At 40.9% G+C, this 23,265-nt stretch overlaps 1 protein-coding gene across 2 annotated transcripts in view; it reads left to right on the forward strand.

The window, feature by feature from the left end:
• FNIP1 (folliculin interacting protein 1) overlaps positions 1-23,265 on the forward strand; it is a 124,596-nt gene that overhangs the window by 65,105 nt on the left and 36,226 nt on the right. Inside the window, exons 5-12 of one of the 2 annotated variants that reach the window (XM_073571309.1) lie at positions 4,135-4,209; positions 4,741-4,829; positions 7,654-7,737; positions 8,482-8,553; positions 8,642-8,777; positions 9,975-10,176; positions 10,290-10,375; positions 19,721-19,867. In XM_073571309.1, coding sequence (XP_073427410.1) covers positions 4,135-4,209; positions 4,741-4,829; positions 7,654-7,737; positions 8,482-8,553; positions 8,642-8,777; positions 9,975-10,176; positions 10,290-10,375; positions 19,721-19,867 — 891 coding nt within the window. The remainder of the gene's footprint in view (positions 1-4,134; positions 4,210-4,740; positions 4,830-7,653; positions 7,738-8,481; positions 8,554-8,641; positions 8,778-9,974; positions 10,177-10,289; positions 10,376-19,720; positions 19,868-23,265) is intronic. The other variant, XM_073571380.1, reaches the window with a different exon arrangement.

Here is a 23,265-nt window from a genome sequence, read left to right on the forward strand (position 1 = left end):
ACCCAGCGACGGAGAGGTGAGTATGTCATTTTTTTTATTTTTATTTGCAGCAGCAGCATATGGGGGCATAATGTTAGGAGTATCTTATGGGGTCAGCATATGGGGGCATGATATATGGAGCATCTTATGGGGGCATGATATATGGAGTATCTTATGGGGGCATAATCTATGGAGCAGCATATGGGGGCGTAATCTGTGGAGCAGTATATGGGGGCATAATCTATGGGGCTCCTGATTCAATATGGCTATTCAAAAACATTTATCCTACTGATGTCTCAATAAATTTTACTTTTATTGGTATCTATTTTTATTTTTGAAATTTACCAGTAGCTGCTGCATTTTCCACCCTCGGCTTATACTCGAGTCAATACGTTTTCCCAGTTTTTTGTGGCTAAATTAGGGGGGGTCAGCTTATACACGTGTCGGCTTATACTCGTATGTATGGTATATTTTTTTTGCTGTATAAAATCGCCTTCATAATTGCAAGTTAGAATGCAAATGCCATAGACTGTAGTCAGACTTCTTAGCATGGTTCCCTTCTTTTTTTTTTTTGAATGATACGAATGGAGACTGAAAATACACTTGCAAAACGGACAATCTGTCTACCTTATGTCTTGAAAATGCTGAAGAAAAGCATAAGGCTGCAAGAAGTTAAGATTGTTTCCCGACAGCCATGTGACCGAGCAGCGTGCAGTAAAGCAACCTGGGGCTTGTAATAGGGAGCCTGTTGTTGCCAGATAGGCGAGTAAAGAGAGAACACAACCAGTTTCCTTGCCAGGGAGTGAAAGTGATGCCAAAACGAAGGTGACTTTATCAGACAGGAGGGGTGGATGGTATTTATGGAAATATTGCAGTGGCTGGAATAACTTTTTCAAATTGATTATTAAGCTTGCTAATCAAGATGCAGAACCCAAAAACCATGCTATGGGTAATATACAGTCCCAAATTTACCATACTGATTATTACTAAATGGTTTTCCATGATTTATAACTCATATTATATATCTGTAGGGCCCACAAATTATATTTTCAACTTAGTCAGCCTTGTCATCCTTAGGCTAGTTTCACATTTGCGTCTGTGTGCAAGTAGAAACGCATGTGTTTGCGTTTTTTATGCTCATGCGTTATAAATGGAGAAAAAAGTACAGTCAGACATTAGGTTTTCTACTCGCATTTCAAACAATTTTTCTTTGTGTAGGGGGTGGTTTAAACCAGTGTCTAGCCATGTTTACTCTTAAAACGCATGCGCACACCTGCGTTCCCATAGACTGTAATGTGTTATTTTGACGCATTCCGTGCTCAAGCGTATGCATGTATTTTTTTAACGCCTTCGGGCGGACCCAAAAATGCAACGTGTTGCGTCCAGCGCGTCTAGACGCACACCTGGAAAAAACGCACGCGCACGAAAACGCAGATGCAAGACCATGCGTACGCCATGTTAAACATAGGTGCGCATGGATGCGCTGCGCACAAAAACGCTAACGTGAAACCAGCTTTAGTCATCCAAAGCGGACATCACTCTTGGCACACCTTGACCACCTTATTAGAATGTGGGGGAATTTCTTACTTCCATTACTTCTATGAGCCTGAAAAGCGGTTGTGTAAAGAGGTGACTTATTCAAATGTTCAGTATTGTAATATTTCTCCGTTCTGTGGCTGTAGACTAGTACACTGTGTTCCAAATTATTATGCAAAAAATACTTCCTCATATTTTCTCTAAATTAGGCTGGTTTCACACTTTCGTTTTTTTTCGCGGTATTTTAGCGCTAAAAAACGCATGCGATTTTTTTTTTTTTTCCTATACTTTGCATGGGATGTGCTTATGTGCGCATACACACGCGTTTGTATGCGTTTTTGCGCGCATGCGTTTTTTTGCGGTATGCGCTCGGGCGCACAAAATGCATCCTGTTGCATTTTTTGGGCGTCTGACTTGCCTCAAAAAAACGCATGCGCGCGCAATGCGTTTTTTTTACAGCAAGACACCCATTATAAGTCTATGGGTGCGCATATGTGCGCATTGGCATGCTTATGTATGCGTTTTTTTGCACATGCGGTTTTTTTTGTTAACCATGGCATTTAGGGGTTTGGGTTAGAGTTAGGGTTAGTTAAGGGGGTTTAGGGTCAGGGTTTAGGGTTAGGGTCAGGGTTTGGGTTAGGGTCAGGGTTTGGGTTAGGGTCAGGGTTAGGGTTAGTTAGGGTTTAGGGTTTGGGTTAGGGTTAGTATGGTTTGGTTCAGGGTCAGGGTTAGGTTTAGGGTTAGGGTCAGGGATAGGGTTAGGGTCAGGGTTAGGGTCAGGGTTGGGGTTAGGGTTAGTAAAGTCATGGTTTGGGTTAGTGTGAGGGGCCACCTAATGTTTGGAAAAAACGCAAACGCGGTAAAAACGCACTAAAAACGCATACAAACGCATAAAAACGCTGCGTTTTTTTCATGCATGCTCATAAAAATGCTTGAAAAAAACGCAGCAGTTGTATGCGTTTGTATGCGTTTTTTCAATGCGTTTTTTTGCGGGAAAAACGCACTGCAAAAAAAAGCAAGTGTGAAATTAGCCTTACCTATATGAATTGCAGTCATTGTAATTTTCCAGTCATCTACTATTCCAGTATAATTGCAATGTTTTTGAACAAACTGCCTATGAAAACAGTATATTTTGAAACATAATAAACACTCAAATTTCATGTTCCAAATTATTATGCACAGCAGAGTTTTCACCCTTTTTTATTTTTATTTTGAACAAAAAAATGGTTAATTGTGAAATTATAAGCATTATCAGCTTATTTCAAAATGAAATCAAACAGTTTTCAAGTCAAAACTTTATTCTAGGTGATGTTACATTTGCACATTGGACCCCTTGTTCGAAAGAAGCTTCTGAACTCTCTCGTCCATTGAATTTGTCAGTTTTTGGATGGTTTGTGCTTCAATTGTTTTGCATATGGACAGAATACCCTCCCAGAGCTGTTGCTTAGATGTGAACTGCCTCCCGCCATCATAGATACTCCTTTTGATGATGCTCCAGAGGTTCTCAATGGGGTTGAGGTCAGGGGAAGATGGTGGCTACAGCCTAAGTTTGTCCTCTTTTATGTCCATAGCAGCCAGAGATGCAGATGTGTTATTTGCAGCATGAGACGGTGCATTATCATGCATGAAAATGATCTTGCTGCGGAAAGCACGGTTCTTCCTCTTGAACCATGGCAGGAAGTGCTGTTTTAGAAACTCCACATAGATTATGGAGTTCATCTTTACCCCTTCAGGGATCCTAAAGGGGCCCACAATCTCTCTCCCCGTGATTCCAGCCCAAAACATTACTCCACCTCCTCCTTGTTTGCGCCTTAGCCGTGTTTTCATGGGGTGTCCATCAACCAGCCATCCTCCACTCAATCCATCTGGACCATCGAGCGTTGCACGGCACTCATCAGTGAACTAAACAGTTTGGAAGTCAGTCTTCATGTATCGTTTGGCCCACTGGAGCCGTTTCTGCTTGTGTGCAGTCGATAGAGGTGGTCGACAGGATGGCTTACGCACAGCTGCAAACCTCTGAATGACCCTGCATCTTGTTGTTCGGGTGACGTTGGAGGCACCAGCAGCTTCAAAAACTTGTCTGCTATGCTATGACAAGGCATTTTTGCAGCTGCTCTTTTAACCTGACGCAATTGCCTGTTGGAAAGAGTCCTCAATTTTTCCTTATCAGCACGCACACGTGTGTGCTGGGAATCAGTTACATACTTCTTGATTGTGCAATGATCATGATGAAGTGTCTTGGCAATGTTGATTGTAGTCATGCCTTGACCTAAATACTTCACAATTTGTTGCTTCTCAGCAGCCGACATATCCTTTTTCTTTCCCATTTTGGCAAAAAATGTAGGCTGCTTAATAATGTGGAACAGCCTTCTTAAGTAGTCTTGCCTTTATTTGGACACACCTGCCAAACTAATTTGCACAGGTATATGCAATTGCTTTCAGTGATATAAAGAGCCCTGACACACATCACCATCAATGAGTTTAAATGACAAACAAAAAAATTCTAAACTTATCACTCCTAAACTCTTTTTGCACAATAATTTGGAACACAGTGTATACCACTTGTCCGTATGCTGTACGTTACAGCCAGTTGACTCTTTTCCTTCGTGTTCTGTACAGCTCTCCACCACAGCTCATGCTGAGCAAAGTCTTCACTGCACGGACTGGGAGCAGCATCTACGGGAGTCTGAACACGTGAGTTTATTTTGGCTACTTACCCTTTCTGCTTGGAACGTTTTGGTGAAAAGAATACATACTAATTCTGTATACCATGCATACAAGATTATAAGGGTTTATCTGCTTTCGGATCTTTCTATTTGAGCGCACCAGCTGCTGAATGATGTCACCATCTATTGTGGAGGCCACTCTAGTGTCACTGGCACCAGGTCAAGCCTTCATTTCTACAGCTATTTCACCATTAGATGACTCCGAGCACTCATTGTACCACTGGGATCTTTAATTCCTGAAGAAATGAAAAATGTGCAGCACTTGGTTGTCTTTATTTCTGTGTTCTTTCTCTGTTTCACAGCAATATGGTCCTTTCTTCCTTTGCTTAAGAATTTGTGTAAGCTGAATAAAAGGGGGAGCCTCAAAGACTTTTTGTATATAGACAAAAAGATAATAAACATTTTACCGGCTATTTTTTGTACTTTTACAGGGAAATGTCATTTTTTAAATTTTTTTTTTTATCCATGATAGTACAAATGATGTGTTCACTTTTCACAGACTGCAGGACAGCTTTGAGAACATAAGTCATGAAAACACACTGAAGGCCGAGAACACTAGCATCATGAATGGTCTACTTGGGAACATAGGTGAGTATATTTCAGAGCATATATAGTTATTATTTTGTTCCATATATATCAAGCTTTGTATAAAATTGTGTGTATGTGTGTATGTATGTGTGTGTGTGTGTATGTGTGTGTATATATATATATATATATATATATATATATATATATATATATATATATATATATATTTTCTCTCTCTCTCTACTGTATAATCGTCTAATTCTGTCTGTTTGTAACGGAAATCCCGCGTCGCGATTTCCGTTACAATCAGCGACAGGTGCAGTCTGGCCACGAATTGGCGCGGAATTCGAACGACGCACGCCACCGCTACTGTTGGGGGATCTGTGGCGCTAGCCGCTGATCTCCTGACGGTTACCATAGTCAGCGATATTGGCGGGGAATTTAAAGGGAATCTGTTAGGCCAAAAATGGGGTATCAGCTGCGGCCACCGCCATCAGGGACTTCTCTACAGCATTCTGTGATGCTGTAGAGAAGTCCCTGATGAAACCTGAAAGATAAGAAAAAAGAGTTAGATTATACTCACCCTGGCGTTCGGTCCGGTCCGACGGGTGTCGCTGTCCCGTCCGGCGCATCCCATCTTCATGCGATGACGTCCTCCTACTTGCTTCTCCCTCGTCTCCTGCGCACACGTACTTTATTGGCCCTGTTGAGGGCAGAGCAGAGTACTGCAGTGCGCAGGCGCCGGACCTCTGTGACCTTTCCCGGCGCCTGTGCACTGCAGTACTTTACTCTGCCCTCAACAGAGCCGAGGGAGAAGCAAGAAGGAGGACATCATCGTATGAAGATGGGAGGCACTGGACCGCGACACCCACCGTACCCGCCCCCTGTGAGTATAATCTAACGCGTTTTTCTTATCTTTCAGGTTTCATCGGGGGCTTTTCTACAGCATTGCAGAATGATGTCGCCAGCTTATGGGGGCAAAAATGGGGTGACAGATTCCCTTTAAATAAACTACGTACATATTCTAGGATACACGATGCGTTAGAACCGGGCCACCATCTAGTGTGCATATGTATGTGTGTTTATATGTATATATGTAAGTGTATATGTGTATGTATATATGTGTGTGTGTATGTGTGTGTGTATATATATATATATATATATATATATATATATATATATATATATATATATATATATATATATATATATATTTATATATATATATATATATATTTATATATATATATATATATATATTTATATATATATATATATATATATATATTTATATTTATATATATATTTATATATATTTATTTATTATATATATATATATATATATATATATATATATATATATTTATATTATATATATATATATATATATATATTTATATTATATATATATATATATATATATATATATATATATTTATTATATTATATATATTTATTATATTATATTATATATATATATATATATATATATATATATATATATATTATATAATATAATATAATTTTTTTTTTTTTTTTTTTTTAAATAAATTCCAAATATCCTGCAAGGGACCATAGCCAGAGATGAGATTAGCCTGGTGATGCCCCAGACCGGCTCTTCCCAGCGCTGCTGCAGGTGATTGCTAGTCCTCTGCCTTGTATGTACATATTGAGAGACCTACCAATCCCCTGGAGCAGCGCTGGAAGGAGCCGGACTAGGCTGATTCTACTGCTTTGGTCCCTGGCTGGATAGTTAATAGTTTTCTCTTGCATATAGCATGCTTTGACAAGTTTTATGAGGTCCATTTAATCAAATTTTTCAGCCTCTACAGGTGCCGTGCTATCCTAAAACAAAAAAAACTTGTGGGGTTATGCGTCATTTGCCAGTTTTATATTTTTCTTCTAACAAACTGTCTGCAAAAGATCAAAATGTATTGAAAAAATTCAGAAAGTTGCATAGCCCAGTTCTGTTCTGGTTCATAAAGGTTTTGAGGCTCCCAGTACCAGCATCCTGGTGGTGTTTGGACCTAGTGTATAAGAGCTGGAGCCTGGTAGAAGTGGGGTGGTTGGCTATAGGCAATCAATGAAATCACTTTTGCTTAATTTTTGAACCTGTTAGACAGCTGCTCCACATGCCCTTGGTCTTATACTTTATCCAGATCTTGCATATAAGCTGTAAATCACCTTGCAGTAAGAAAACATTCCTCCATACGTATTACTTTTCAGCAGTTTTCCTTGCTTTGCCTTCTATGGAAGATGCGGTAATAATTTTAGAATGGTGACAATATCTGCACTAGTTGTAGTAATTTCACACTATCCTGTCATTTCCAGCAATCATGTTTGGCATAATGAATTTTCATTGGGGGCAGTATAAAAGCTGTCATATGTAGGTTAATACTTCATAATTCCGTGCTCGGTCATGTCGCTCTGTGTCAGTGAACTATTCATATATATTGAAATAGAAACGTTGTTATGGCATTTCTGGCTTGGTCAGTTGCATCATTTTAGTATTAATGGACTATAATTCATGGGAGTGAGCACAGTGTCCGGGCAGAGCATTAGCTGAAGGCGCTTCTGCTAAACAAATGGCTTTTTCTATGATTCTATTCCTCACATGAGTAGACTTTTTGACATTCTTGATATGTCAGAGACCCCGATTATACACACTGTGTGACTCGACACCTTGTCAGTCTTTATAGAGTGAGGACCTCCAATCCCACAGCCGGTACACCATTGGAAATGTATGTGCTCACTTACATGATGTACTGACCATTATCTTTTTCATTTTGTTTTCTTTTCCTGTCCGTTGTATTTCTTCATCAGGACACACATTTCCCTATTAACTGTATTCTCTTCCATCTGTATTCTGCGTTTCACCGTGTAGGTCTGTCTCAGCTCTGCAGCCCCAGGCGGGCATTCTCTGAGCAGGGCCCGCTCCGACTCATCCGGAGTGCTTCTTTCTTTGCAGGTGTGCTGCTTGCCATGTGACATGTAGTGTAGCCTGTGTGTCTCTATGCATGCTCAATAATCCGCGGCACTGTGGAACTAAGGAATAGAAAGTTGTTTTCCGATGATCAGTCTAATCCGGAGCCAAAAAAATGACAATAGACCATGATAGGTCCTAAATGTTCTACTATTTCTACCTTATTTCCCCAGCCAGGGCCTACTTTTGTCAACACCTTTTTGCATGCCTATGTTAATTCTGCAATGTCGATGTTCTAGATTCCTTCACAAGCACATGACCATCAGATTCGATGAGTGAAGGCCAGCTGAACAGGACTCACTACTAAGATATTTGCCCTTATACACAACGTACTTTACATTGATGCAAAATGGGAGGTTTTTGTTTGTTTTTCCATTGTACAAAATTGTTCTTCGTCATCACTGAAAATATTTTTTCATATCGTATGGATTCATAAGTCAATAAGTAGAAAACAATAACAACCAGGACTTTTTTAATCTGAAATGGAGTCCCTATGGGCTGAGGTGTGCGCCTGTTCAGCTGAGCTGGAGCTTTTGGTGGTGGGTTTGCATGGCAATGTCACTCTGGTGGGAGGTCTGATCTATCACTCAGGTAGTCTCTGCAATTTGTGTTCACATGTGCCATATTCACTGCTGTGAGGGTTCAGAGGTGATACCAATTATCTGCTGGGTGAAAGTGTCCGAGTTTAGCCATCTTTTAACATAACACAAGCAATGACTTCTTTTACAGTTCATAGCAATCCGATGGATATGCCAGGCCGCGGGTTTAATGATGATCGGGATAGTGGCATAGCGCGATCAGGTGAGGCTATCGCAGACATTTTGGCAACATGAGTTGTTTGCTATGATGAGTATTTGCCTGACCTTTATAAGTCCTCTCGGTTCTGCAGCTTCTCTGAGTAGTCTCCTGATCACTCCGTTTCCATCACCAAGCTCATCCCTTAACAGCAGCTGTGCCAGCAGCTACCAGAGACGCTGGCGTCGTAGCCAAACTACCAGCTTGGAGAATGGAGTGTTCCCACGATGGTGAGAGAATAACAATTGTTTATTTCCTCCTATCTCTTTTAATAATGGTCAGATCCATTTTTCGGTTTAAGAGAACTAAATCGGCTTCATATATATGAAAAAATGGTAAATTTGTTGCTACTTGCAGCCACCACTAGAGGACGTAATTCCACTGTGTTTATACATTAAACCTAAAGAGAACTTGTGCCCAAACCACGGGCAGCAGGAATCAAAGTCTGTACCAATAAAGTTATGTTAAAGCCAAATACCAAGTAGTATCAAAAATAAAGCAATCGATGTACCAAGAAGAGACAAAAAACACATTGTCACAAGCCTGATAAAAACTCGTGCAAAAAAACTGTGAAAAGCTCAAGTAACCGAATTCACATGATGAGGCAGAGAGTCTGCAACGTCAGTGACTCACCAAAAGCTCATCGCGGGAATGTAGCCTTAAGCATGATTACTATTAATCTGCATAACCAGACAAATCCTGCATGCAGGTGTGGCGCTGCTTGTAGAAGAACGTAGCCATGTTTTTCTTGAGATTTATTCAGTTGTCTTCCATTCAATCCACGATTGAGAGAAATATTGAAGCGAGAATAGTGCATTGCTACATTGCGTGTAGGTCCATATTTTCTATATGTACTCGCCCCTGCCGTAATTTATTACTCACACATAGAGATGTAGCAAAGCTGGGAAAGTGATTATGAAATGATCTCTTAGGCTACTTTCACACTAGCGTCGTGCACTGCACGTCGCTATGCGTCGTTTTGAAGAAAAAACGCATCCTGCAAAAGTGCTTGCAGGATGCGTTTTTTCTCCATAGACTTTTATTAACGACGCAGTGCGACGCATTGCCACACTTCGCAACCGTCGTGCGACGGTTGTGTCGGACCGTCGCCACCAAAAAACGTTACATGTAACATTTTTTGGTGCGTCGTCTGCAGCATTTCCGACCGCGCACGCGCGGCCGGAACTCCGCCCCCGCCTCCCCGCACCTCACAATGGGGCAGCGGATGCGATGAAAAACAGCATCCGCTGCCCCCGTTGTGCGGCGCTTCCACACTATGCGTCGGTGCGCTGCAATGGTGCAGTGCACGACACTAGTGTGAAAGTAGCCTATGTAATGTGGCTTTGGGTTGCAGGTGAAGACAGAGGTCACAGAATTAGGATGGAAGTGACCGCTCTGCTTTCTCTATGAATATTCTTTTCTCATAGGTCAGTAGAGGAAAGCTTTAACATGTCCGATGATAGCTGTGGGCCCAACCTGGGTGTTACGCGGAAGAAGAAGATCGCCATTGGCGTCATATTCTCCTTGTCAAAGGACGAGGATGAAACCAGCAAGTTCCATGAGTTCTTCTTTTCTCATTTTCCACTGTTTGAGAGTCACATGAACAAGCTGAAATGTGCCATCGAGCAGGTACGATTTTCATTACAAGAAGGCAAGAATCTATCGCACAAAGTGACGAGCTCTGTAAAGGAAGCACTCTTTCTTTTCTTGTTGCCTATAATGAGTATTTTTTTTTCTTCAAGGCAATGAAAATGAGCCGCAGATTAACAGATGCCAGTCAGAGAAGCCTGGCATACAATAAAATAGTGGAGGCCCTGAATGAGTTCCGGTAAGGACTTTTTCGGTTTATTTTGTATACTCCACTTGCTTGAGTTTCATGTTACGGATTTTAGACTTTTCTGTTTGCGTTTTTTGTGACGTTAATGTGCTGTGGGTAATAATTCTTGTAGATTTTCTCCTTCCTGTGTAATTTTCACAGTGATATAGTATTAACCAGTTGAGCGCTGTTGTCCTTCTCCCTTCTGCTCCTGTGGTTTGTGCGGCATGGCCTTAAGATGTCCATTTGTTTGAGGCAGTCGGTTTTGTCGATCTATTGAAAACTACTCTAAAATATTAATGTCTTCTTCCTTGCATTTCCTTTTGGTTTGAAACATCCTGAAATGATGGGTTATTTTGTGTAATTCATCTCAGTAAATCTTTAGCCAAGAGAAAAGATAAGAAAAGACACATCTGTACTTCTAAGAAGGAAGAGAAATTGAATGTTAGGAGTCATTTCTTATAAACTTGGACTAAACAAAATCTTGGTTACCAGTTCACCAAAACATACCAGATTAAGGCTGAGTTCACACGTGGCGTTTTTTTTGCGTTTCCGCGGCGGTTTTAACCGCGCGATTTTGCCGCGAAAATGCGCAAAATAAGCATTCCATGCATTCCTTTGGGATTCCGCAATGTTGTGCTAATGCTGCGGTTTTTACCGCTGCGGAATCGCTTTGCGGTAAAAACCGCAGCATGCTCATTAATTTTGCGGAATCGCGGCGATCCCGCACCCATAGGAAAGTATTGTTCCGCTTACTTCCCGCATGTGGCTGTGCACACCATGCGGAAAGTAAGCAGAACATTTGCGGATGGTACCCACGGTCCGGAGGAGAGGAGACTGTCCTCCGGGCTTTGGGTACCATATCCCTGTAAAAAATAGAATTTAAAATAAAAAATATTGTTATTCTCACCTTCCGGCGTCCTGCGCAGCCTTCCCGCCTCTCTCCACGCTCTCGTTCCCAGTAATCCTTTGCGAAAATGCCCGCGATGACGTCCGTTCTCGCGGGATCGCGAAGTCTCGCGGTCATTCGCGCGATGTCATCGCGAATAACCGCGAGACATCGCGATCCCGCGAGAACTCACGTCATCACGGACATTTTCGCAAAGGATTACTGGGAACGGCTGCGCAGGACGTCGGAAGGTAAGAATAACACCATTTTTTATTTTTTTTTTTGCATTTTATCTTTTACTACTGATGCTGCATAGGCGGCCTCAGTAGTAAAAAGTTGGTCACACTTGTCAAACACTATGTTTGACGAGTGTGACCAACCTGTCAATCAGTTCTCCAAGCGATGCTACAGATCGCTTGGAAAACGCTAGCATTTTGCAAGCTAAATACGCTTGCAAAATGCTATTTTTTCCGCGGGAAAATCGCGGGAATTTAAAATGCGATTTTCCCGCGGAATGGAATTCCAGAATTCTCGCGGTAATTTCCGCGAGAGTTCCGGTACGTATGCACTTAGCCTAACAAACGTAAATGGCCATCTGGTTGGCAGTGGCATGTTTCTCGGCATCATGACAATGAAGACATTCCGGCATTGCCTTATTTCTAAAGTAAAACCAACAAACTCATATCAGTATTATGTATTCAACTCTTGCTAACTGTGAAGTTAGGTAGGAAGGTATATCTTTATAACTTTTGCCTTGGGTACCTACAATAGCTTGCAAAATTAGTGTTCCCCCTTCCCCTTACACACACACACACACACACACACCTTAATTTGTGCAGAACTATTCATCCCCCTAAAGTCAGCACTTTGTAGAGCCTCCTTTTGTGTCATTTACAGCTGCAAGTCACTTTGGATAAATCTCTGAGCTTTCCACATCTTGCACCTGTAATTTTTGTCCATTCTTTTTTTTTTTTTTTTTTTTTTAAACTCTTTATTGAAAGATTCCACAAAATAACATATTAAACATGTGACATTGCAGTATAAGGAAAACCGAGTAATCCATCTAGTCGTCATCCACAACCTCAGCTATAAAAGCATACTTTCAATAATAAAGTAGACAAACAGCACAAATAAAATAGAACATTAAACATAGTGTATTCTGTTCTCAACAACATTGCATCATCGAAGAATTCTTAATCAGGATTCTAAGTTTACAACAAGTCGGGTTATAGTAAGGAAATATTCCTAAGTCCACGTAAACCATCACATTTTGCACTGAAAAATAAACAGTTCAAGGGTTATAGCTCACATTTGAGGAATTTATGGCATCAGGAGCTAGTTGTGTCAGGGGCGAGTCACACAACTTTTCCCAAATTTTACGAAATTTCTGGGGACATCCTCTATTTCTGTATAGTGTGTTCTCATAAGGAATTATATTGTTCACTAATTTTTTCCACTGATTAACCGAAGGGGACCATCCCCCGTCCACTTCAATGCATTCGCTTTCCTGGCAAGAAACAAAACGTGTCTGAGAAATATTCTGTCATAATGAGTCCACATTTCCTCATCCACAACATCCAACACACACATCTCTGGAGTGCATTCAATTGGTATCCCAATTATCCCCTCTAGAGCAAAAATTACGTCTTTCCAGTATCTCCTTATAATTATACAATCCCAAATGAGATGCCAAAAATTTGCTCCCACCTCCCCACATTTATGACCTTCATCATTTACTCTTCTGCCGTATTTATGTAGTTTACTCGGGGTTAGATAGGATTGGTGTAGCATATATAACTGAATCAATTTATTTGCCGCTGGAGACACCGTCGTATGCGTCCCCAGTGCGTCACACCACTGGTCATCGGTGATAGAAGGGATTAAGTGACTCCATTTATCCTCCACAGCCAATTGGGTGGAAGCAATCTTGGAATTTAAGAGAGGTGTACAGAGAGGAAATCACACCCGTTGGCCCTTGAGTGGACAATATTCCTGTTAGTGGGTATTTAGATATTTGCATCCTGGGAAGCGGGAATTGAGATGCTATGGCATGCCTCAGCTGCAGATATCTATAAAATTCTTTATGGGGGATTCCAAATTTTATATAGAAATTGTTCAAATGATAAAATTTGATTTTCAAAAATCTGATTGAACGTTGTTATACCATTTTGCTTCCAGAAACCTATATCCTGCAACTTCTGGAGATGGGAAAATTCAGGATTATCCCATATCTGAATCTCCCCAATCTGATCAGAAAACTTTAAAGTATGTTTACCTTCCCGCCAAACCTGTATTGCCAAACTATGTGCAAACAGGCCCCGAGGTGGTCTGTATGAACCTTCTAATACGCCCATAGTGTACATCCTCCCAGAAAATGAATGAGATGAGCCTCTGCGTTATTAAGCCTGTCAGGGAGCAACCAATATTTTAAATATCGTAACTGGCCAGCCAGATAGTACAAAAAAAAAAAAAAGATCAGGTACCTCATAACCACCCTGCCTCTTGGGCCTCTGCAGGGTACCAATACCTACTTTAGGCCTAGATAAGCCCCATATAAACGATGCTATCAAGCTATGCATTTTCTTAAAGTAACCCTTGGGGACTTTAATTGACGTGTGTTCCAGCATATATAGACACTTTGGAAGGATTATCATTTTAATTAATCCAATTCTGCCTGCTACAGACAGTGGGAGTCAGGACCATAGTTCAAACTTTTTTCTCATCATATCCTCAAGGGGGTATGTATTGTCTTCAAGGTTTTTAATCGGATTCCAGTTAATCACTATGCCCAAATACTTAAATCTTGGTACTACCTGCAAACCAAACAACACGGGTAGTGCTATATTATCCAATATCGGCATGACCATCGACTTACTCTAATTAATTTTAAGACCCGAAAATTTCCCAAAGCCATTAATAAGGTCAATTGTTCTAGGAAGGGACCGTTCAATCCTATCCAGGAAGAGCACCACCTCATCTGCATACAATCCTACCTTATCCACTCTAGAATTAATATTGATTCCCTTCACCAAATGGCCCTGTCTAATCTTAAGTGCAATTGGTTCAATCGCCAGCGCAAAATCGGAGACAGCGGGCAGCCCTGTCTGGTCCCCCTACTCAAGTTGAAATTCCGACAGTACGCAATTCACCAGTATATTAGCTCTCGGCATACGATAAAGCAATTCGATCCATCTACAAAATTTAGCTGAGGAGCCGAACCTCAGAAGAACCTGCTGTAAGACTTTCCACTCCAAGGAATCGAAGTATCTAAAGAGGCTATCGCCCAAGGTCTTTTATATTTATGGCCTATGTGCATCAGAACCTGCACTCTTCTAATATTCGAGGAGGTGGATCTTCCTGGCATAAAGCCAGTTTGATCCTCATGTACAATGCCCAATATTACAGCTTTTAATCTATTAGTAATGAGTTTCGTAAGAATTTTATAATCAGTTGAGCACGGATATGGGACGCTAGGATCCACACTTCTCAGCAGGCTTTGGAATCACCACAATAGTGGCATCATAAAAGGATTGGATTTTTGTCCATTCTTGAAAGCCAAACTGCGCCAACTCCTTCAAGTTAGATGGTTTCCTTTGGAGAACGGCAATTTTCTTGTTTAACCACTGATTCTCATTTAGATTAATGTCTAGGCTTTGACTAGGCCACTCCAAAACATTTACACATTTCCACTTAAGCTACTCAAGTGCTTCTTATCAGTATGCTTTGGGTTATTGTCTTGTTGGTGGGTGAACCTCCATACCAGTCTCAAATCACTGAGAGACTGAAACAGGTCTTGCACAAGAATATACCTGTATTTCGAATCTTCCATCTTCCCCACGACACGGACTATTTTCCCTGTCCCTGCTGCTGAAAATCATCCCCACAGCATGAAGCTGCCACCATGATGCTTCCCTGTGGGGATGGTGTTCTTGAGGTGGTACCTTGGGGGCCAAAAAGTTCAATTTTGGTCTCATCTGATAGGAGTCTCTCACGTGTCTCTTGGCAAACTCAAAGTGAGCCTTGCAATTTTTGTGTGAAACTAAATGTTTTTTTCTGGCCACTATTCCATAAAGGCCTCTTCTATGGAGTGTACAGCTTATTGTGGTCAAATGAACAGATACTCCAGTCTCTTCTTGGGAACTCTGCAGCTCCTTCAGAGTTATCTTTGGACTCTGCGCTGCCTCTATGATTAATGCCTTCCTTGCCCAGGCTGAGCATTTTGGTGGGCTGCTTTCTCTTGGCAGTTTTTTTGTGGTACCATGTTCTTTCCATTTGATGATAATGGATATGATGGTGCTGTGGGGAATCATCATCGGAATATTTTTTTTTTTATAACCAACCCTGGCTTGTACATCTCAACATCTTTGTCCCTGTCTTGTATGTGACTTATGATGGTAATTGCTTGTACCAGAAATTTTCAGGGCCTTCATTGCAAAAGGGTTGAATACATATGCACATGCCAATTTTTAGTTATTTGATCCCATCAATTTAAAATATGCCTCTATTTTTCTCACTTCACCATATTAGACTATGTAGTGCTGATGCATCACACACAAATCGGATTGCAAAAATACTTAAACACAGGTTGTGTAATATAAGAAAATGGGTAAGAAGCCAAGGGGGGTATACTTTCGCAAGCCACTGTATATCTGTTGCCTTTGTATTCCGTCATACAAGAACTGCAATGACTACTGGAAAATATCTTAACCTTGCTTTTTTTGCCCTTTCCCCCCATTCCAGCATGTCTATGCCTTGGAGCCATAAATATCACCATTAGTTTGTCATGAGATTTGGGATTTTGCAGTACGGTCACATTTTTAAGGACATGTGATGTTGAATCATGTTTTCTTCTGTAAAAATCCATTTAAGCAACATTTTTGCAAATCTTTTATTTTTTTCCTACTATAAGTAGCATAAACATTTTTTTTTTTTGTTAAAGTGTTCGAGTCACAGACATTAAGGCCCCGATTTATCAAGACTGGTATTCTTTGCGCCAGCCTCAATTTTAAGTAAATGTGCCAAAGTTAAGATACTCATGCCTCTTAATGACTTTGGTACATTTTTTCAGTTGCCATATTCCAAATACCAGTTACACAAAAATTTTGCAGCATTCAAGCAGTTTTATGCCAGAAATCATGGGGTCGGGATACAACCATTGCCGCTAATGTGCATGTTTCTGAAACAATACTAAGTTAAGGGGTAAAAAAAAAAAGCTCCAGTGACTTTTATTTTTAAAACAGATGGCTATATAAAAAAAAGACAAAAATTAAATTAAAAAATATACATTATCACAAATTCACAACTTAATCTAAAGGTCATTTTCTGATGATGGAATCTTTGATTATCATATCGGTCTATGGTTTGCCAAAAAAATGATTGCATGTACGAAATTCCAAGAAGCATTCTGAGTCCCAGATTTATATAATTTTTGCTATTAGGAGGCTTTTTTCCGTCTGCAGTATAGTTAATAATAGTTGATGATAGTCGCATGATTGCCCATATAAAACCCATGGCAGGTGTACACTTTTCCCCTACTAAGCTTACAGTCAGATATATTGGCAAGTATTGCACTTGGGGTCTTGTTTCTCATAATCGCTGTCTAATTTTAACTGCGTTTTACATATGAACATTGACAAAAGCACTCTCGTGCAATCTGATTTTTGACTGGCTCTGTTCAAGGGCACTTGGTTACCGACCTATACTACGTGAAATTCCCACAAGGGGAAGTAGGTATGAGCCTAGGATTCAGGCTCTTCCTCACTTTGGCAGTAATCTTGCCATGTGTTGTTTATCGGCAATCGAGTGCTGCCACTCACGAGGTGTATGAATGCAAACAGATGGCTTTAACTACCAAGGAATAGCTAGGAGGCCTGAAGCAGCCAATAACCTCAGATGCCCTCCATAACTCTCCAGGACGGCAGAACATTACTTACTGTTCATTGTCCGCTTTCTGAGATGCTTTGCTTCCTTGGTTTGTGCATGGAGACAGAGCAAGAGACTGGATGCTTTTTTCTGTAGACAGGCATGTTTGTCATAAAATAGTATTTTACCAGGATGATATTTGGCATCAGATACTCTTCTACTCCTAACTGATCATCATCGCTGAGCAAAGGGGCTGACCCATCAAACCACTTTGTGCCCTTTAATATGTCATGTGGTAATGTTGTTCAAAGTTTATTTTCTGAGTTATTCTGGGCTACAAGTGTGTAATAGACTGGTAGAAAGCCAATGGCAATGATTAGAGAAGAGGGAAACCTGATGACTGGTGACATTGATGACCCTTAAGTAATGGTCTACAGTGTTTGAATCCCTAAAATGCAACGTCATTATGCACAGTAATGGAGCACTACTAAGATCCAAAACGCCCTTAAAGGTTGTCTCACAAACGAAGTACATTTTAAACACTAGATTTTGAAATGAATATAACTTCTACAATTTGGATGTGTTGAAAAAAGTGTTCCTGGGATGATCTTGTGAATGTGCCCCTGCTATATTCCATGTAATGGCGTTGTCCAACCATGCAGAGCGGCTTCATTTCTTGGTCAGGACTTATGGCTCCTCGCCAGTGGATGGGGAACATACGTCACTTATGATAAGTGAGTGTACAGATAAAACAGGTGGAGCTTGTAGCTACTGCTCTCTGAAGTAACGCATTTAGCGGTTTGAGGTGGCACAAGACTAATTATTCCTGCCATGTCTCCAACCATCTAAACTCATCATAAATGAAGATAGATACACAGGATCTGCAGCGGCCCCTGAACTTATGTCACTGACTTAATTTATAATGAGCTCATGGGACTAGTGACAGAAACACACACTCCTGTGTTGCCTCATAAAGTAAGAGCTGTGAGGCCCTGCTTTTGTCTATATACTCACTTATCATAAGTGACTTATGCTTCTGCCCCTGGTCACCAGCTGTGCGCTGAGCTTGAACTAGAGTAGCTAGCTTTGCATGGTCAGACACAGCCATCTCACAGTACATAGCAGGAGTACATTTATAACATTTCAGCCCTGGAACATTTTTGTAACATATGTAATTGTGTAACTGATTGATCTGTTAATTAAAGTTTACTTTGTTCATGGGACAACCCCTTCAAAACTCAAGCATTTTGTGACACAAAGGATAGTCATGTTTACTTCCAGTAGATTATACAACCCCAGAAAGTTAATCCTCATCCTGGAGTAGTGCAAATTCTTCCTTATGTCCGAGGTGCGCGTTGTGGAGATCACAGGCGCACTATGATGTGTATAACAGGAGGCTCGCTGAGATCTGCAAGTTCCCTTTATAATAAAGCAGCCGTTCAATGTCATTCAGCCATTTACCTGACAAATCTGTTGTTAATGAGATTTGTTTCATTGTCGAAAACCACAGAGTCCCTATTGTTTATTGTAGACTATGTTGTAATTAAAGGCAAGTTATTTTTAATAGAAGAAACTATCATTGTATCTTCTTTCTTAAGATATAACCTAAACATTTGCTTATTAATGACTGAGCCCTCACCTACAATCTGGTATTAAAAAAAAAAATATAACATGGAGAGAGCATATACTGAAAGAAGTGAAAATTTCTAAAGAGCTTTCTGTAAAAAGACCTACGGTAATCTATTACTGAAACCTTCCCTTCTATTCTTTTCTAGTTTCCATCAAACATATGAAAGCATGGCTAGCTAGTTGAAAACCTCCTGAGGACTAGGGTGTGAGCCTGCGTTCATGTAGCCGCTGTGCCCTGCCCTTGGTCCGTGAGCCATTAGTGCTCTCAGTTCTGGTGTGGAGGGTTCCCTTTATTGCAGTCACATGTCTGCTGGAGGGCAGCCAGTGGAATCTGATCTGTCTTGGAGGAAACACTATCGGCTGCAGATTCAGCCAGGGTTACCAGAATAGTAAATAATGTATCACAAGACTGGCTCTATCTGCTCTGGGCAAACATACTTTAACACCTTCTATAAAGGAGGACTTTGAATGCTGCTGGTTTGCCCTAGAACTGTACTTTGTATTTCTCCCTATACATATTGCACACTGCACTTGTTCTATATGATGCATAGAAAATCCATTGCTTTCTCTCTTGAAAGTTTAAGAATCGGAAATCTAATTTCTCCTTGAGAAATGAAGCAAACTCTCTGTGAGCATGGGAAAGAAGCGGCTGCGCTAAGAACTAGAACAAATCCTTTGTATCAGCCCCTTTAGATCTCATTTAATCCTATTTCTCCGTGTGCACAGATGGGGATAATAAATTGTTATTATAGGACAGAATTTACTGTAGGATATGGGAAACCGTAATGTTCTGGATTAGGTTCCACTATGAAGTGTTTGTAATTACGTCTGTTTATTTAATCAGTTGGAAGAGTCATTTTCCTCTGCTCCAGATATGAGTGTCCCTCGTGTCCTCTGCTGGGGAAAGTGTGACTCACATACTGTATGTGACTTGAACTGCCATTGTATCTAAAGACTGGCTGTGCTTCACTCCGCAGGACAACAATCTGTAACCTGTACACCATGCCCCGGATTTCTGAACCTGTGTGGCTAACTATGATGTCTGGATCACCGGAGAAGAATCACCTGTGTCAGCGGTTTATGAAAGAGTTTGCTTTCCTGATGGAGTACACCTCCAAAAACCAGTACGTTGGCCTTGTAGATGGCGATTTATTAATATGTTATTGAGAATGTCTACTGCAGATCAGGGCTTCTTAGTTTCTCAGTTACCAGCGAATGATGAAGCCTGATTTACTGTAGCTATTCTCTGTCTACTGAACCCTCCATTAAAGGTACCGGGTTGATCAATTTAACCTGCCCAAAGTTTTTTGGTTTTTTTTATGTAGAATTGTAGAGAAAACATATTTTAAAGCTCTTCTGGTATGAAGGGATGTCCCTGGTCCAGAGCCTCATCCTGCTGCCTTCTCCCCGCACCACTCCAAGTGATTGACAAGTCTCTCCATAGGCACCCTCATGGGAGAGGACTGTTGGTCACCTGAAACGGTGCAAGGAGAAGCCTGCTGGGGTTGGTGCTGGACCAGACTTGTTTATTCCTATAATCCTCACCCCTCAACTGGATCTATAACACTAATTTTTTTTTTTCTCAAATGCTGGAGAGTTTCAGAAAGAAGATCCCTGGCTACAATTGTTCAATCGGGCTCTGATTGATGCTGCTCTCGTGGTTTGGGCAGCATGAATCGACTAACATGCTCCTTTTAAATGGAGCCCAGAATTAGAAGGTCCATTTGCTCAACCATAGATTAGTGCAGCCAGAGAAGGACCTGCATATTTTATGATCACTTCTAACAAAACTGCTCCTCCTGCAACTGGCGGTTGGTTAGCCTCAGAATTTGAGAAGAACCGTGGGCAGCGACATGTTGTCAAGAAAACACATCTTGCCCGAGTTTTGATGAAAACTGTGGAAAAATAAGGGCTCTCTAAGCACCTCATGTGTATCAAAGTTTTGGAGAACACATTGTATTTGTAAACTAACGGTTTGACTCCTCTTAGCCAGAGTTCACCTGCAAGTATCTGTGCCCACTTTCATAAAGGATTTCAGAGCTGGGAGATTCTCTTTAAGTTCATATCTGCAGATTTAAGTGGACAGTAAGCTAGTCTGGTGGGTAAAACTGTCCAGATACAAGGAGTTACTTTCAGGTGGTTTGGGAATGTCACCATATGTGGCTTTTTCATAAGTCTCCCCACAGTAAGCAGCAGCTCGTAGTCCACCATTGTGACTTGAAAGAGGAGTCTGGTGTAAACAGGCACAGATAGTCCAGACCAAGCATGATCTACAAGGCACTGATCACTCGCTCAGTATGCTTTTATAAAGCACTAGCCGAAGAACCCGGCATTGCCTGGGCATAGTAACCAACTGTGGTTAGTTATAACAAATTATAATGATTATATTGCGCATAAAAACCATACATCTAATCCTATCCTGTGTGATACTGACTGCTGAGCCGTGTATCTAATCCAATTCTGTGTGATACTGTGTGCTGAGCTGCGTATCTAATCCTATCCTGTGTGATACTGACTGCTGAGCTGTGTATCTAATCCTATCCTGTGTGATACTGACTGCTGAGCCGTGTATCTAATCCTATCCTGTGTGATACTGGGCTCCCCCTGCAGTCTGTGCCAGAGGGTGGTCTGTGTTGGCACGGTAATAAATTGTGTTATTTCCAGCTTAAAATATAAAATATAACCTTTAATTGATTCCTTTAAAAACATATATAAGACACAGAGATACAGAACGAATATAACCAAGTGCCAAAGTGCAATTGTGCAGTGCTCTATTAAAAACAAACCGTGTTGTACTTTCCAGGTATCATATGGCCCAGGACACTGCCGTATTATTAAATGTCCAGGTGTCCCCTCATACCTAGAATCTAAGACCATATGACCCTTAGGTAATTGTATTTATGTATAGACAAGGCCTTTATGTCGTAAATAATATTGTTACTTTTATAGACATATACATCCGGCCCATATACATTAGCTCAACATATATACAGCGTCGGTTAAATGCATCAGGATATATAACACCTCATATAAGCATAGTGTAACCATTTCATAGTACCACTATATATACTGAGACCGCTGTACTTATCTTTAACGCTTCTGTAAAAAACAGATGACCGGGTAGGGTCCGTCTAGAAAGCCCAAAATCATGACCCGATCTCCGCGCTTGTCACCCTTGTCACCCAACGCGTTTCGTCATTGCCTGACTCATCAGGGGTATCTTATTCTGGCGCTGTATATATGTTGAGCTAATGTATATGGGCCGGATGTATATGTCTATAAAAGTAACAATATTATTTACGACATAAAGGCCTTGTCTATACATAAATACAATTACCTAAGGGTCATATGGTCTTAGATTCTAGGTATGAGGGGACACCTGGACATTTAATAATACGGCAGTGTCCTGGGCCATATGATACCTGGAAAGTACAACACGGTTTGTTTTTAATAGAGCACTGCACAATTGCACTTTGGCACTTGGTTATATTCGTTCTGTATCTCTGTGTCTTATATATGTTTTTAAAGGAATCAATTAAAGGTTATATTTTATATTTTAAACATTATACCAATTTGCTACATCTATTGATCTGATATTGGTTTGAGATACCCCCGCTATATAGTTATTTCCAGCTTTACAGAAGGACGATAACACCATAGAAATGATAAGAATAATAGGCCTCAGTTACCACAACTGTCTACAAAGAAAACTGTTGCTGATAGCAACCAATCACAGCTCATTTTTCATCTTTTAAACAGCTCTGGGACAGCGTGGCGAGTTTTGAGTGGCGACTTTTGTGTTTCGACTTTTATGTGGCGAGGTTGGTGTATGTGTGGTGAAATGTGTGCTGAGGGTGGTATGTGTGTTGAAGCACGTGGTAGTGTGCGACGCATTTTGTGTGTGTTCATATCCCCGTGTGTGGTGAGTATCCCATGTCAGGGCCCCACCTTAGCAACTGTACGGTATATACTCTTTGGCGCCATTGCTCTCATTCTTTCAGTCCCCCTTGTTCACATCTGGCAGCTGTCAATTTGCCTCCAACACTTTTCCTTTCATTTTTTCCCCATTATGTAGATAGGGGCAAAATTGTTTGGTGAATTGGAACGCGCGGGGTTAAAATTTCACCTCACAACATAGCCTATGACGCTCTCGGGGTCCAGACGTGTGACTGTGCAAAATTTTGTGGCTGTAGCTATGACAGTGCAGATGCCAATCCCGGACATACACACATACATACATACGGTACATACAGTTTTTCCCCCAGTATGTAGATAGGGGCAAAATTTTTTGGTGAATTGGAACGCACGGGGTTAAAATTTCACCTCACAACATAGCCTAGGACGCTCTCGGGGTCCAGACGTGTGACTGTGCCAAATTTTGTGGCTGTAGCTGCGACGGTGCGGATGCCAATCCCGGACATACATACATACACACACACACACACACACATTGAGCTTTATATATTAGATAAATGATCTATTAATTACAACCATATCTTTTTTATATCAAAAACTAACAGTC

This window comes from Dendrobates tinctorius, unplaced genomic scaffold (assembly GCF_039654945.1).
Source record: "Dendrobates tinctorius isolate UK_male_01 unplaced genomic scaffold, ASM3965494v1 ptg000001l, whole genome shotgun sequence".
In the NCBI taxonomy this organism is placed as follows: domain Eukaryota; kingdom Metazoa; phylum Chordata; class Amphibia; order Anura; family Dendrobatidae; genus Dendrobates; species Dendrobates tinctorius.